General features: G+C 34.5%; 1 protein-coding gene across 1 annotated transcript in view; it reads left to right on the top strand.

The window, feature by feature from the left end:
- Positions 1 to 8,990: 8,990 nt before the first annotated feature.
- Positions 8,991 to 13,214, top strand: part of LOC145287598 (WD repeat-containing protein 25-like) — a 137,477-nt gene continuing 133,253 nt past the window's right edge. Inside the window, exon 1 of the mRNA XM_080135460.1 lies at positions 8,991 to 9,490. Within this exon, the coding sequence (XP_079991586.1) occupies positions 9,297 to 9,490 (194 nt within the window). The 5' untranslated portion in view covers positions 8,991 to 9,296. The remainder of the gene's footprint in view (positions 9,491 to 13,214) is intronic.

Below are 13,214 nucleotides of genomic sequence, written 5' to 3'. Positions count from 1 at the left end.
TCTGGTGTTCTGACTTCCTTACTTCTCCCACACCTCTCATAATCCATCACGGACTCCCTACCTTCCTTGAATCTCTTATGCCACTCAAAAACTAATGCTTGATTAATGCAAGATAGTCTAAAAGCAGTCTGAAGCATTTTATACGTTTCTGTGGCATTTTTTCAATTTTAAAACAGAATTTTATCGTATATCATTCTTCTAAAGTGTCCTCACGTCCAGACTGCATTTTTGATATTCACCAGCTATGACAATCAGGCTTTAGTATGGTGCATTCCACTTCCTGTTGTAACTGTTCATTTGAACTTGAAATGATAAAAAATGGGTAGTAGATAAAAATATGTGTAGCAATAACATATTGATTTTTCAAGAGGTGACGATAATTTTAAATGCCTGTACAACATGCCAGGAAACATATTTAAGACACCTTGTTTATTGCTAAATGTCTAGAGTGCCTCGACAGGAATGCCCAGCAATTTTTAAATAAGCCAGAATGCTCAATCCTAAGGATGCAGGCTTGATTCTCCCATCTTCTGGACTGTTGCTACATCTTCCCGCCATTCAATCTTAATCCGTTTCTGTTGTATGTTCTTCCTTCTTCCTCGCTGTTTCTTGAAAGTAGTAGTCGTTAATGGTCCCGTCCGTTGAAAGCGATGTTCGTTGAAAACTTGCAGCCGTTAGTCCATTTGTCGAAAATAAAATCCATTTAGTTAAAGGTTGGTTGCCAAATCAAAAGAATCCTCCAACTCAAAGTCTGAAGCAAACGGTGTCCGGTCATATTCAGTTCCTGATATCAATCTTCATCTGTAACATAGCTTCTAGCGAGAGTCTCAGTTTCACAAATTAATTTATTTGATTAATTGTTAGGTAAAATACTGAATAGTTAACAAAGCTCGCCTCTCTATGTTAAAAATTGCTTTCTAAATAATAACGTAATATTATACTTTCGACTAACCGCAGATTATTTAGCAAGTCATTCTTTACAGGGGGAGGTGGGAGATCTTTGTGAATTGTTCTGTATGTTCACTGCACAATTTAATAAACAACTTAATGAATAAAAATTAATACAAAACTTGGCAAACTACAAAAATAAGCTTACTCCGTACATTAAGTGGCTTCACGTCTTAGCTGGAGCGATTCCTATATAAAAAAATATATATTAATATATATATATATATATATATATATATTATAGGAATATGACCGGATACCTTTGTTGTGGACTTTTTTTTTTATTACATCTTCACCCCAAACAAGGCAAATTGCCACTTTGGTGTAGGTGGCTACTATCAGGGGCATTGGTCAAGATCAAGGTGTAGTGTCTGTTCTTTGGGTGCTGCACTTCCATTTCTTGTTCTCTTTCGGTGGAGGAGAAATCCTTCACGACTGAGACAATTTTTATTTTTGTACCTTTTCTTCACGTTAAAAAACGACCCTGGTGTCTAACTCTGTCCCGTGGGGAGGCATAGTAACTAGGTACTATCAGGGGCAACAACTACTGGGTTACTATGTAGGGATTTGCGCAGCAAGATGTTGGTTCACGTTACACTTGAACTTCTGCACGTCAATACTGTTGGGGAAGCAGGGACCTGGAATGGAATTCCAGAGTCTAGCGGTTCTGGGGAAGAAACTATTGGAGTAAAAAGATCTTTTACATATAGGGATCTCTACAGTGTGGGGTGGGATTTAGAAGCCTGTCGGGTTTGTCGAGGGTGCTCACGTCGTGGGGGCACAAGTGATTGCAGTTCGTCAGAGCATTCACCACTAAAATACTTGTAGAAGAGGCAGAGGGATGCAACGTTTCGTCGATGGGACAGAGGCTGAAGCTTAGATGCTAGTTCAGGGCCTATCAGGTTTGCGACTCTCTTTTGAACCTTGTCAAGGAGCGAGAGAGTCGTTTTTTTTTCCTGATTTGCCTGCTGGTCAATTTTTGGATTACTATATATTTGTTTGTTGTCCTGTAGAAGTCAAGGTGCACGCAGTGCCTCGATCAGGTTTTATTTACTGCGATATGAAATATTTCAAGTTTGTTTTCTTTTTAAAAAGAAAGTGGCAATTAGTTGTTATTTCAGTTTAAATGAAACTTGTGTTTGAAGTGGGGAGTTTTTGTGGTGTTCATATTGAATTGGTTTTGTGTATATTTATTTTTTAAATTTTATTTTTCATGGTGTTTGTGTTTTACCGAGAGAGCAGCGGAAGCATTAATAAATAAATAACCAAATGCTTCACAAGAATCTTACTCAACGATTGCAACCGTTAGAACGAGTTTAATTTAATCAACTTTATGTCGAGAGTTCTAGTATGTGCAAAGAATCGGTGTGTGATAAAAAGAGACGAAAACGGATGCTTTCGGGGGGGGGGGAATGTCGATAAAGAAAAGCAAAAAGATTTGATACATTTTTTTTTCTTTAATAAGTATTAGCATTAGTACATGTCAGCAGCAAAAGTCACCAGCATGCACCGGGGAGCTAAACATGAACGAGAAACCATGTAAACTCTTAAAAAAAATGCCTACAAAATACGTATTATTTTGCAGTACATAAAAATCTTTTAGGAATAATACTCTACTTATCCAATTTACGACCCAATCTCTGGCAGTTTCTCGTCGGCATCTTCCGACAGTTTGCTTAAGCAGATATTACTCACCGACAACAACCAATGTGTGAGTTGGAGCTGGCTGACAACAAGCCTCTCTAGATTTCCATTCCTCTCCACCTGGTACGATAATTTTTGCAATTGAATTTGCGTTATCGCAACTGCCGCTTTCCATTGATTCTCGCTGGTAGTGACTATTGGTCTTCACTGGATTTCGGTGGCAACAAGCCTGTCCAAGATACCAGTTCTTTTTATACTTATCTAGTGGAGGTCTGATTAGGGCTTACCTTCCTCGGTCTTTCCATCCTCCTTGGGCCTTTACAACTTTTACGACTTCATTTTTTGTGATGGTGTTGGCATAGTTAATTTACAATGATGCAGTTTTAGTTTTCTTAGTTTCATGTGTTCTTTTCTATACTTTATAAAACTTCTATTGCAGTTTCCATATTGCTGGTTAAGTTTGTATCTCATATGGTTTAATTTCCGCAGAAGATTTTAGCTGCTTGCAGCATTACTGTCTGTTGTATAGTCGCAGTTATCCTCTTGATTCTGATTTTTACTAGTTTCTTTTCCATGGTCTTTGACAGTTTTCCTAGCGCTCCCACAATTATTGGTTTCATATTGATTTTCCTCATGTTTCATATACATTTCAATTCCCTGGTAAATTCCGCACATTAGTTTCGTTTGTCCATCTATTTGGTCTTCACCCCATGTTTTGCTGGAACGACAAAATCTACAATTTAACAGGTTCTTTCCTTCTTGCAAATTATCATGGCAACCGATTTCCTTTCGTGGATGCGTTTATCTGTTTATTCCCCCATGTCCCAAAGGTATTGTGATTTTTACTTTTCAGTACAGTTTTCGGTTGATGCATTTAATATATATATATATATATATATATATATATATATATATATATATATATATATATATATATAACGGTGTGTTTGAAGGCTTGTCAATGCAGGGATTATATATATATATATATAATATATATGATGAACGTTATTACTTTATATATATATATATATGTATATACATATATATATATATATATATATATATATATATATATATATATATATATATATATATATAGAGAGAGAGAGAGAGAGAGATAGATAGATAGATAGATAGATAGATAGGGGGAGTGTCTTCGATGGAAACTTATTAAAGATATATATATATATAGAGAGATTGATAGATAGATAGATAGAGAGAGAGAGAGAGAGAAAGAGAGAGAGAGAGAGAGGGGAGGGAGGAAGAGTGTCTTCGATGGAAACTTATTAAAGTATTCGTCAATTTTTTTTTTTTGTAAAAGTAACACCAACTCCCACCTGTTGATGAGCGCGAGTTTGTTCATTTCAGTCATAAGAAAAAGCTTAATCCTTAATTGATTACTCGATTTGAAATCGATTGCTGTCACTTGTATTATTTAAATGAGCCTAAGTGTATTTTCGAACATGCTACATACACTTAATTACCTGTGATGTCGGTGGCTTTTGATTCTGTCAATCCGAAAGGCTTAAATCATTAAATAAATCTAATTGTTGTGTTTCTTTTTCTTTTTTTTTTGTTGTTTTTTTGTTTTACGTTCAACGGTTTTAATCTTTTTCTTTAATCCGAAGGAAGGTGTAGCACAATTGTTATCGTCATGGTCAGTTGAAACGGTGAAACAGGTTAAAAATTCACCCATTCACCGTGGATTTTACAAGCTTATGAAAACTTTCACATTTCCATCCCTTTTTTTAATGTTTTAGTTATCCAACTTCCCTTTAGCTTTCATGTAAATATTTTTTAAATGAAATTCATTTAAAACAATTTGAGGATATTTTAAGTCAATTAACCGTTTGTTTATATGTCATAATCACGTTTAAACACGGGCTCCCGTTATATCACCGACGTTTGCGACGTTGAGCTTGGCCAGCATCATATGAGTGACTATTTGATAATCCTAGGTAAGCGTGTATGTTTGTAGGTGTTTTGTTTGTGACACCATCATTAGAAGATTGCCGTACAGAGCCAACAAGCAACCCCTTTTGGTTTTTTTTTAACAGAGCTTCCCCCACTTTCCTTCACCACGGTTGAGAAATTTACTTCCTTGTATTGCAACCCTTCAAAAACTAGAAGGAGGTTAACATGTTGAAAGGTGGCCTGGAACTTTGCATGGCAGAGGGCTTCATCTCCCTGAAGTATTATACATAACCGCTTACCTAAATCCATACAGCGTCTAGTATTTCAAATGGTCACACATCTAGTACTAGTTTGGCTAAACGTTGCTTAACATTGGTGATCTTAAGAGACCCGTTGTTTCAACGTGATTATGTCACACACACACACACACACACGCGCGCGCGCGCGCACACACACACACACACACACACGCGCGTGCGCGCGCACACACACACACACACACACACACGCGCGCACACACACACACACACACATATATACACACACACACGCGAGTGTTGTTCAAAAAGTAATACCTCCTATATTTTTCTGCTAGAATGGAAGAGAAGAGATTGCAAATTACAGTGTTATTATGAGTGAACCTATGCATTCATGACCTGAAAGTTTCACATCTCTGTTGTAGATATTGACGGCGCAAGACTCCATGAAAACATAACATCTCAGATTATTTAGCAAGTCATTCTTTACAGGGGGAGGTGGGAGATCTTTGTGAATTGTTCTGTATGTTCACTGCACAATTTAATAAACAACTTAATGAATAAAAATTAATACAAAACTTGGCAAACTACAAAAATAAGCTTACTCCGTACATTAAGTGGCTTCACGTCTTAGCTGGAGCGATTCCTATATAAAAAAATATATATTAATATATGGACGTGCATCAGAATCAGAGATGCGTCACTGAACTCCTGGCAAAAGTGTATTGAGAATGGTGGTGATTACGTAGAAAAAATAAATTCTAGAGTACAAAAAGTTGCTCGTTTGAATGGTATAATTCCTGTCTTCATAACTCTAACTTTTTGAGAAAAAATTCAACGTTTTGCTTTTAGAACGAATATATATATATATATATATATATATATATATATATATATATATATATATATATATATATATATATATATATATATATATATATAAACATATTTTTCTTCCATTCCTTCTTTATTTTCATGCCAACAGAGGTGACGCACTAAAGTTGTTTTGAAAGTTTGAATGAGACATTGTCCGTCTATTATGCATTTTGGTGACCCCGATCGTGAAGGCTTTTAATACCTACGTGCCGTTTAACAATGGTTACACCTCACAATCACTCCGATATTGTGTCACATTCAGACAGGAGTTTGAAGGAAGAATTCTCGTATAGGATATCATTTGTCATGGATACTGGTGGTTAGAGAGGCGTAATTGTTAAAGGAAAGCAGCATAATCTTACTAGCATTAAATTACGACCCCATCTCACTACGGTCTGGAGGACATTTTCTAACGATTCTGCCATTGTCTTAGATTTGTGTACATATGTTCTTCTCTCGTGCATGTTATAAGGCGTTGTATCATCAGAAAATATACCCATCTTGGACACAATATTATTAGGGAGGTCGTTAATAAATCTCAGGAATGATTGTGGTCGAAGGATCAACCTCTGAGACACTCTCACATTAATGTTATGCTGTTTGGATGTACGTTCATCACTGACAACCTGGATTGTCCTATCGTCTTAGAAAAATATAATTATATTTAGTATACGTCCAGTTATACTGTACGATTTAAGTTTCATTAGCAGCCCTTTGTATCAGATTTTGTTAAACGCCTGGGATGTATCGAAGGCTATAGCTTGGCTTCGCCTGACTTATCCAGTGCATGCGATATGCGTTCAGAGTATCTGTTAAAATATCTGCAGTAGAAAGATATTGACTAAACCTGTACTGTTTGCGAGTTGGTGAACCAGTGCTTTATCAATTTAGGTCTCAAAGATTTTAGTAATGAGAGGGAAGAGACTAATAGGGTGATAATTGAGAGAGTCGGTCTTTTCACTAGAATTCTTGTACACTGGTACCACAGCGGCCATCGGCCACCTATTAGGAAAGCAAGATTCAGCAAGGCATTTATTGTAGAGTTTGCAAAGTACGGAGATTAGCTCAGCTGAGAATTTGTTAATTAGTTTAGCAGAGATGGGATAAGGCCCACACGCCTTGAAAATGTCTAAGTTTTTATGATATCGCGAACATGAGAAGGCGTGATTTTCAGATCAAGTGTGGCTTTAGTCCGTAGGCGTATCATCGGGCATCAGTTGCGCTTTCTCGGTTGCCATACATGCGACCTTCTTGTTGTTGGGTAGTTGATGAATTACTGACTACCCTTTATTCATTACACTATTATAGAATTTCCAGAAATCACGAGTTTCTAACTTCTGCATTCCTATACGTTCCATGATTATTTCAGGATGCTTTCTTTTGGCTATCGTTATTTCTCTCTTACAATGATTTCTAGCATCTATGAATTTTTGCATATTTGTATTTGACTTATGATGCACAAATCTGCGGAATACGTGGTGTCTTTATGCAATGGCAGCTGCACAATCTGTAGTGAACCAAGGGCATGAGTGGGGCTTGCTATAAACTTCCGCGCCAGAACATGTGCTTTGGTCCGCTTTGCGCCATTCAGTTATCTCATTGGAACACTCTTCGGCAGGAACATGGGGCATCTCTGACGCGTTCTCTGATGGCTTCCCAGTCAGCTCTTTTGTAGTAACTTGTTGTTTAGAGCAATGGCTACTTGCTTTGGAGTTGGAACTTAAGTGATGTCAACTGATACCACTAGGTAGGTGCCGTTTCCAAGTGGTCTGTGGATATTAGTCACACAATCCTCGGGTACTGTGGCGAGGCATAGATCTAGAAGTGAAGCCTGCTACTGCCCACGATTTAGTACATCCAGCTGCATTTGTTCAACCTGAGAAACCAAGCCAATTTTTTTTTATAGTAGATATTAAAGTCACCAAACGCATGTATTTGGGAGTTAATATCTAAGGAGAGTGCTGCACTTATACCATCAAAAACATGATCCTGATTTGAAGGAGAACGGAAGAGAAAATATTAATGTCTAAATCCTAGTAAAAAAGTATTATTTTTTAAACAAAAAATACATCTACTGAAGTTATTGTTTTCAGTAGTAAAATGCATGAGTTTATTTATTTATTTTAATGAAAATAAAGCATTGTAAATTATAAGGATAAAAAAAAATTTTTTTTACAGGAACATTACAAAAAAAAAAAAAAAAAAAAAAAATCCCCTAAACACCGTATTAATAAATTCGATATAACTCATAGAAAAATCCATTTTTCTAACTACCGATATTATCATTGTTTATTTAATATTTTTACCCAAACATTATAATTGCAAACAAATATTTCTACTTTTTCGTTTGAATTACAGATTTTGAATAATTTTTATATTTTCGTTGCTCGCATGAATATGAAACGTTCGGCGTAACATAATTTTTTATATAATCTTGAAAGATAATTAAATTAAAAAAATGGTAAAAATTAGACAAACGTTTACGATAGGAATGCACATCTGGGAGAAAAAAGAAAAACAGCACCCCTACCTCTCTTTAACTAACTGACGTCATTTTGAGCTTCTGTATGAATCCATATGACGAGGACTTTATTTCTGTTAGTTGAATGAAGCGAGATTCTCTCGCTTTTGGGAGCTAATTAAACTATTCTTTTTTGTACAAGCAAGGTGTTTTTTTGTTTTTTGTTTTAAATTCAATATCTTAGGATTTTACGTTACTAATTATCATTGAAATAGACCTAGAAATAATAATATTTATCATTATACATAATAATACATAATAATATTTATCTTTCAAAGGATTTTTACCATGAATTTATTTAACTTCAAAATTTAGCTGAATTAGCTCGCCGGGAAAACATTTTTCATAACTTTTTTTTTCACGTGTACAAATATTTTTTTCCTTTCAAATGCAATAAAAAAAATAGTCGGAAACCTGCAAAAAAATTATAAGTCGGCTTTCCTAATTATGTCCCCTATCTCTATTCCACCATTTTTGTAAATGGGTACGAAATAGGAATCTGATAAGATCAGAGATCAACTTTCAGAATATATTAACACATGCCAGGCATGAAAACTAAATAAAGGGATCTCTACTCCTTCAACTGACACCCAAATTCGTTTTTTTAATAAAAAAAAAAAAAAATTTGTTTTCTTTTTTTCTTTTTCTTTTTTTTCTTTTCTTTTTTTTTTTTAAATATTTTTATTCTTTCTTGCTTCTATTTTTGCTTGTTTGCTTGTTGTTTTTCGTTTGTTTGTTCTTTCGTTTTTGCTGATTGCTTTTTTTTTCTTTGACGAATCAAAATTGAATAAATTATTCAACGCGTCATTAAACGGTTGCTACTTGACAACGCGGACGCCAAGGGCGGATAACTCTCATTTCTCAGTCTTTGATTTGAATGCTGTCAAAAGAAAGAAAGAAAGAAAGAAAGAACGGAAGGAAGAGAAGGAAGATGTGAGCATTAAAGTCCGGACTCAACAGGTAGAAAACAGCTAAAAAAGATTGAGAGCAAAAAAGATTGAGAGCAAAAAATAAAATAGCATAAAATAAAATAAACTACAATAATACCAGCAATATCATCGAACGAAAGGAAACATTTGGACTTAAACGACCAACTAAATAACAAAGCCGATATTTAAAAACAAAAGCAGTAAATAATGTCATATACGCGCTCGCAAACCCCTATTTCTTGTAGCAGCCGGACGTCCGTGTCGTCACAGTCCACCCGTTTGACTTTTTCTTCTCACCCTACTGGACCAGCCCCTGGTGGCGATGGGATCAGCGTCTCGTCGCTCTATCCGGCAATTAAATCACCACAAACAGACGGAAATATTCGTGTGGTAATGTCTTTGTAAGTTGCAATTTTTCTTATTAAAACGCATACTTAGTAGTAGTAGTAGTAGTAGTAGTAGTAGTTGTAGTAGTTTATGTCTTGTTTGTTTTCGGTGTGTATATCATTTCCCGGATTTTCTTTTTAATACTAAGGATTAATGTTTTGTTTTCCTATTTATTCCTATTTCAGTCACCTAAACTATTCAGAGTGAAGTCGGTCTATGTTTTACTTAAATCATATTTCAGTGAAATAAAATAATAATAATAATAATAATAATAATAATAATAATAATAATAATAATAATGATAATAGCGAGAAATCAATGGTAAAACGGCTGTTGTGATAACGCAAAATGCTTATCAGGGTGAGATTTTTGGAAATTATGGGAGACTTACTGTCACTCAGAATACACTTGTTATTACCACTATTATTATTATTATTATTATTATTATTATTATTATTATTATTATTATGTGAGTCATCGTTGATAATTAGTTGAGTGAAAGTTTCTAGTGAGCAAACAACAACAACAACAACAACAACTACTACTACTACTACTACTACTATTACTATTACTCTTGATTTTTTTTTTACATAGGCATCACCACATTATCAAGGCCAAGAGGCCACTCAAGGATAAGGGTTAAAGAGTGTACAGTAGAAATTGGACAATATAGTAATCATTAGTAATGAAAATTTGGTAAATTTGATAACTTATATGGAACGGCTCATCAAGAACTTATTTACGTTAGACTTAAACACAACCATATTGTAGTCAGCCGGAAAGCAGGAAAACGGAAGACAATTCCACAGGCGTGCAGTTCTAAGAAAGAAGCTTTGTTCATGGAATCTACGTTTAGGTTTAGGCACAGATAAAGAGTGGGGGGAATTATTGATAGTGTTTACAGCTAGACGAGTGTTTCTTGTGAAAGTTTGGCGAGGGGGGACCATAGATTGAAGCTCAGTCGAACACTTTCCATGAAAATAACGATACATCAGAGACAAACTCGCAACATCTCTTCTGTGAGATAGAGGTTGCAAGGAAGAGAAAAGGACATCTCCTACGAGGCTACGAAGTCTATTTTGAACTCTATCAAGGCAGGCCAAGTCCTTTCTAGCAGCTCCTGCCCAGATGTGGTAACAGTATTCCATCCTTGGACGTACCTGGCTCTTATATAGATAGAGAATAGCATCAGCAGTGAGATATCTACCGGATCGATAGAAAGATCCCACCATTTTTCCAGCAGCCTTGGCAACAGATTTGATGTACGTGTTCCATTTAAGATCAGGAGTAATGGTCAAGCCAAGAAGCTTGTCAAAACTTGAGGCCTCCTGAAGACGAGAGCCATTCATTTCAATTGATGCCAGATGTGGATCAGAATGTTGATGATGTAAAGAGAGAAGCTTGGTTTTAGATGCATTAAAAGTAACCAGCCACTCCTTACCCCATTTTACTACGTGCTCAAGATCAGAGGAGAGAGAATTGGAGAGAACTTGGTCATTTACTGTCTTAGATGTGCTACCATAAATGGTAGTGTCGTCAGCATAAATGTCTACAAATGATGTAAGGATGTGATTTGGAAGATCATTAATGTAGATCAGGAAAAGAGTTGGGCCCAAGATGGACCCCTGAGGGACACCGGCATTAATACTGTGAGCTTCTGATTTTTGCCCCTCAACTACTACTCTTATGAACCTATCAGAAAGAAATGATTTAATAATTGAGAAGACATTTCCAGCAATACCATAGCTAGCGATCTTATGAAGTAAACCTTTATGCCATACCCTATCAAAGGCCTTAGATATGTCAAGAGCAATTGCCCTAGAAAGGTTGCCTCCGTCGAGAGATTTGCTAATCCTATGAGATATAACTGTAAGCACATCTGCTGTAAATCTAGCAGAACGGAAAACATATTGAGTGTCACTACTCTTGATTAATTAATTAATTAATTACTGATTATTTTTCAAAAATTGTTTTTATATTTACCCCACAAAAATAGTCATTATCTTTAATTAGAAAATTATTAACTTTTCATGTGTTCTTATCTGACTTGTTTATAAAGTTGCCGATTCCCTTTTGGTGCTTGTCCAGATTTTCATCGATTAAAAAACAAAAATCAAAGGAAAACCTTTATGATGTACATACCCGTGACAGAAAAAAAACAAAACAAAAAAAACAAACAAACAAACAAAAAAACAACAAAAAACACGTGAATGTATCAAGTTAGCTTTATTTTTAAATAAGAAAATCAAATGCTACGGCTAAACTACGAGCGACGATCTCGCGACCACACTCTAAAAATATTAAAATATTCTGAAGGAAAAGGCAAGATAACTCCAAATCGAGATATTAGAAAGCTATTCTTAACACGAGGAGCATTGAAAAAAAAACAACAAAAAAAACAAACAAACTTAAATTCACTTTAAATGTTTTCATTATAAAATAAATCTACTAGATAATTTTTGGTGTACGATGTTTTCTTTCTGTCATGGGTACGTCTACGTCACACAGAGCTTTTTTCTTTATTTTTGTTTTTTATATGGGGGGGGGTTCTAGACAAGAAGCGCCCCCATTTTTTGAGCGAATGTTCATTTCAGCGTTTCATGTGTACGTCCGTCTTTTTTTAAAAAGATATTAAAGAAACAAAAACAAACTAAAACATAGTTTTAATTTAAAAAAAAAAAAAGAAAAAGTTGATTTGGAAGAAATATTGAGACCAAATTTGCTTTAAATAGTTTTGGTGACTTAAATAGGAATTAACATATTTTTGCTGTTTGGTTGGTTGTTTATGTATATGTTTGGTCCGAAAAATGTACGCCACTACTAATAGTACCAGTTATGGGTTTGTATTACTATACACATAGATTCAAAACAGTTGTCAAAAAACAAATATATAACAAATAAATGTTATCAAGGCAAAATAAATTACTTTTCTACCTAACTGGATAATCTTTTAGTGTTTTTATTTAATGTAACATGTTTATTCAGCTCGAAAAACATACAGTGTTTACTGATGTATTGAAAAAATTACAAATGACGCCAGACTCTTTGTTGAACACGGTAAGTTTGGGAAAAGGAGTTAAAAATTAAAAAAAAAACTAGACAAAATACTGTTAAAAACTGCCTCGAATATATGTCAGCCTATGTCACGGTATTATATATTGAGCGTATTTTGTATAGTTTTTTTTTATTTTAAACTCTTTTTCCCAAACTTACCGTGTTCAAGAAAGAATTGGGCGCCATTTTTAATTTTCCTTACGAATGTGCATATATATATATATATATATAACAATACAGAAACAAATACGAAATAACTATATATATATATATATATATATATATATATATATATATATATATATATAACAATACAGAAACAAATACGAAATAACTATATATATATATATATATATATATATATATATATATATATATAGTTTTTCGTATTTGTTTCTGTATTGTTTGGATATATTTATATTACTGAAATTAGTGGCCCGTCTATTAATTATCGTGGATTTGTTTGAAATACTGTTTATATACATATAATTATGAATAATAATAATAATTTTTTTATACCTACAGACACTAGTGTTTCATGTTTTCGCAATCATCAGTTTAGGAATTGACAATTCCTACTATTCGGGATATTCGAACCCAGCCAAAACGAAGCCACCTTTAACGCCATTTGCTGTTGGCCACTTAACAATTGCCAGGGGAATGATGAAAATTAACAACTTAATA

Source organism: Euprymna scolopes, chromosome 1, assembly GCF_053919585.1.
Source record: "Euprymna scolopes isolate OS-2025 chromosome 1, ASM5391958v1, whole genome shotgun sequence".
Taxonomy (NCBI): Eukaryota; Metazoa; Mollusca; class Cephalopoda; order Sepiida; family Sepiolidae; genus Euprymna; species Euprymna scolopes.
Note: the sequence above shows the minus strand (reverse complement) of the source record. Positions and strands in the feature narration are given on the sequence as shown.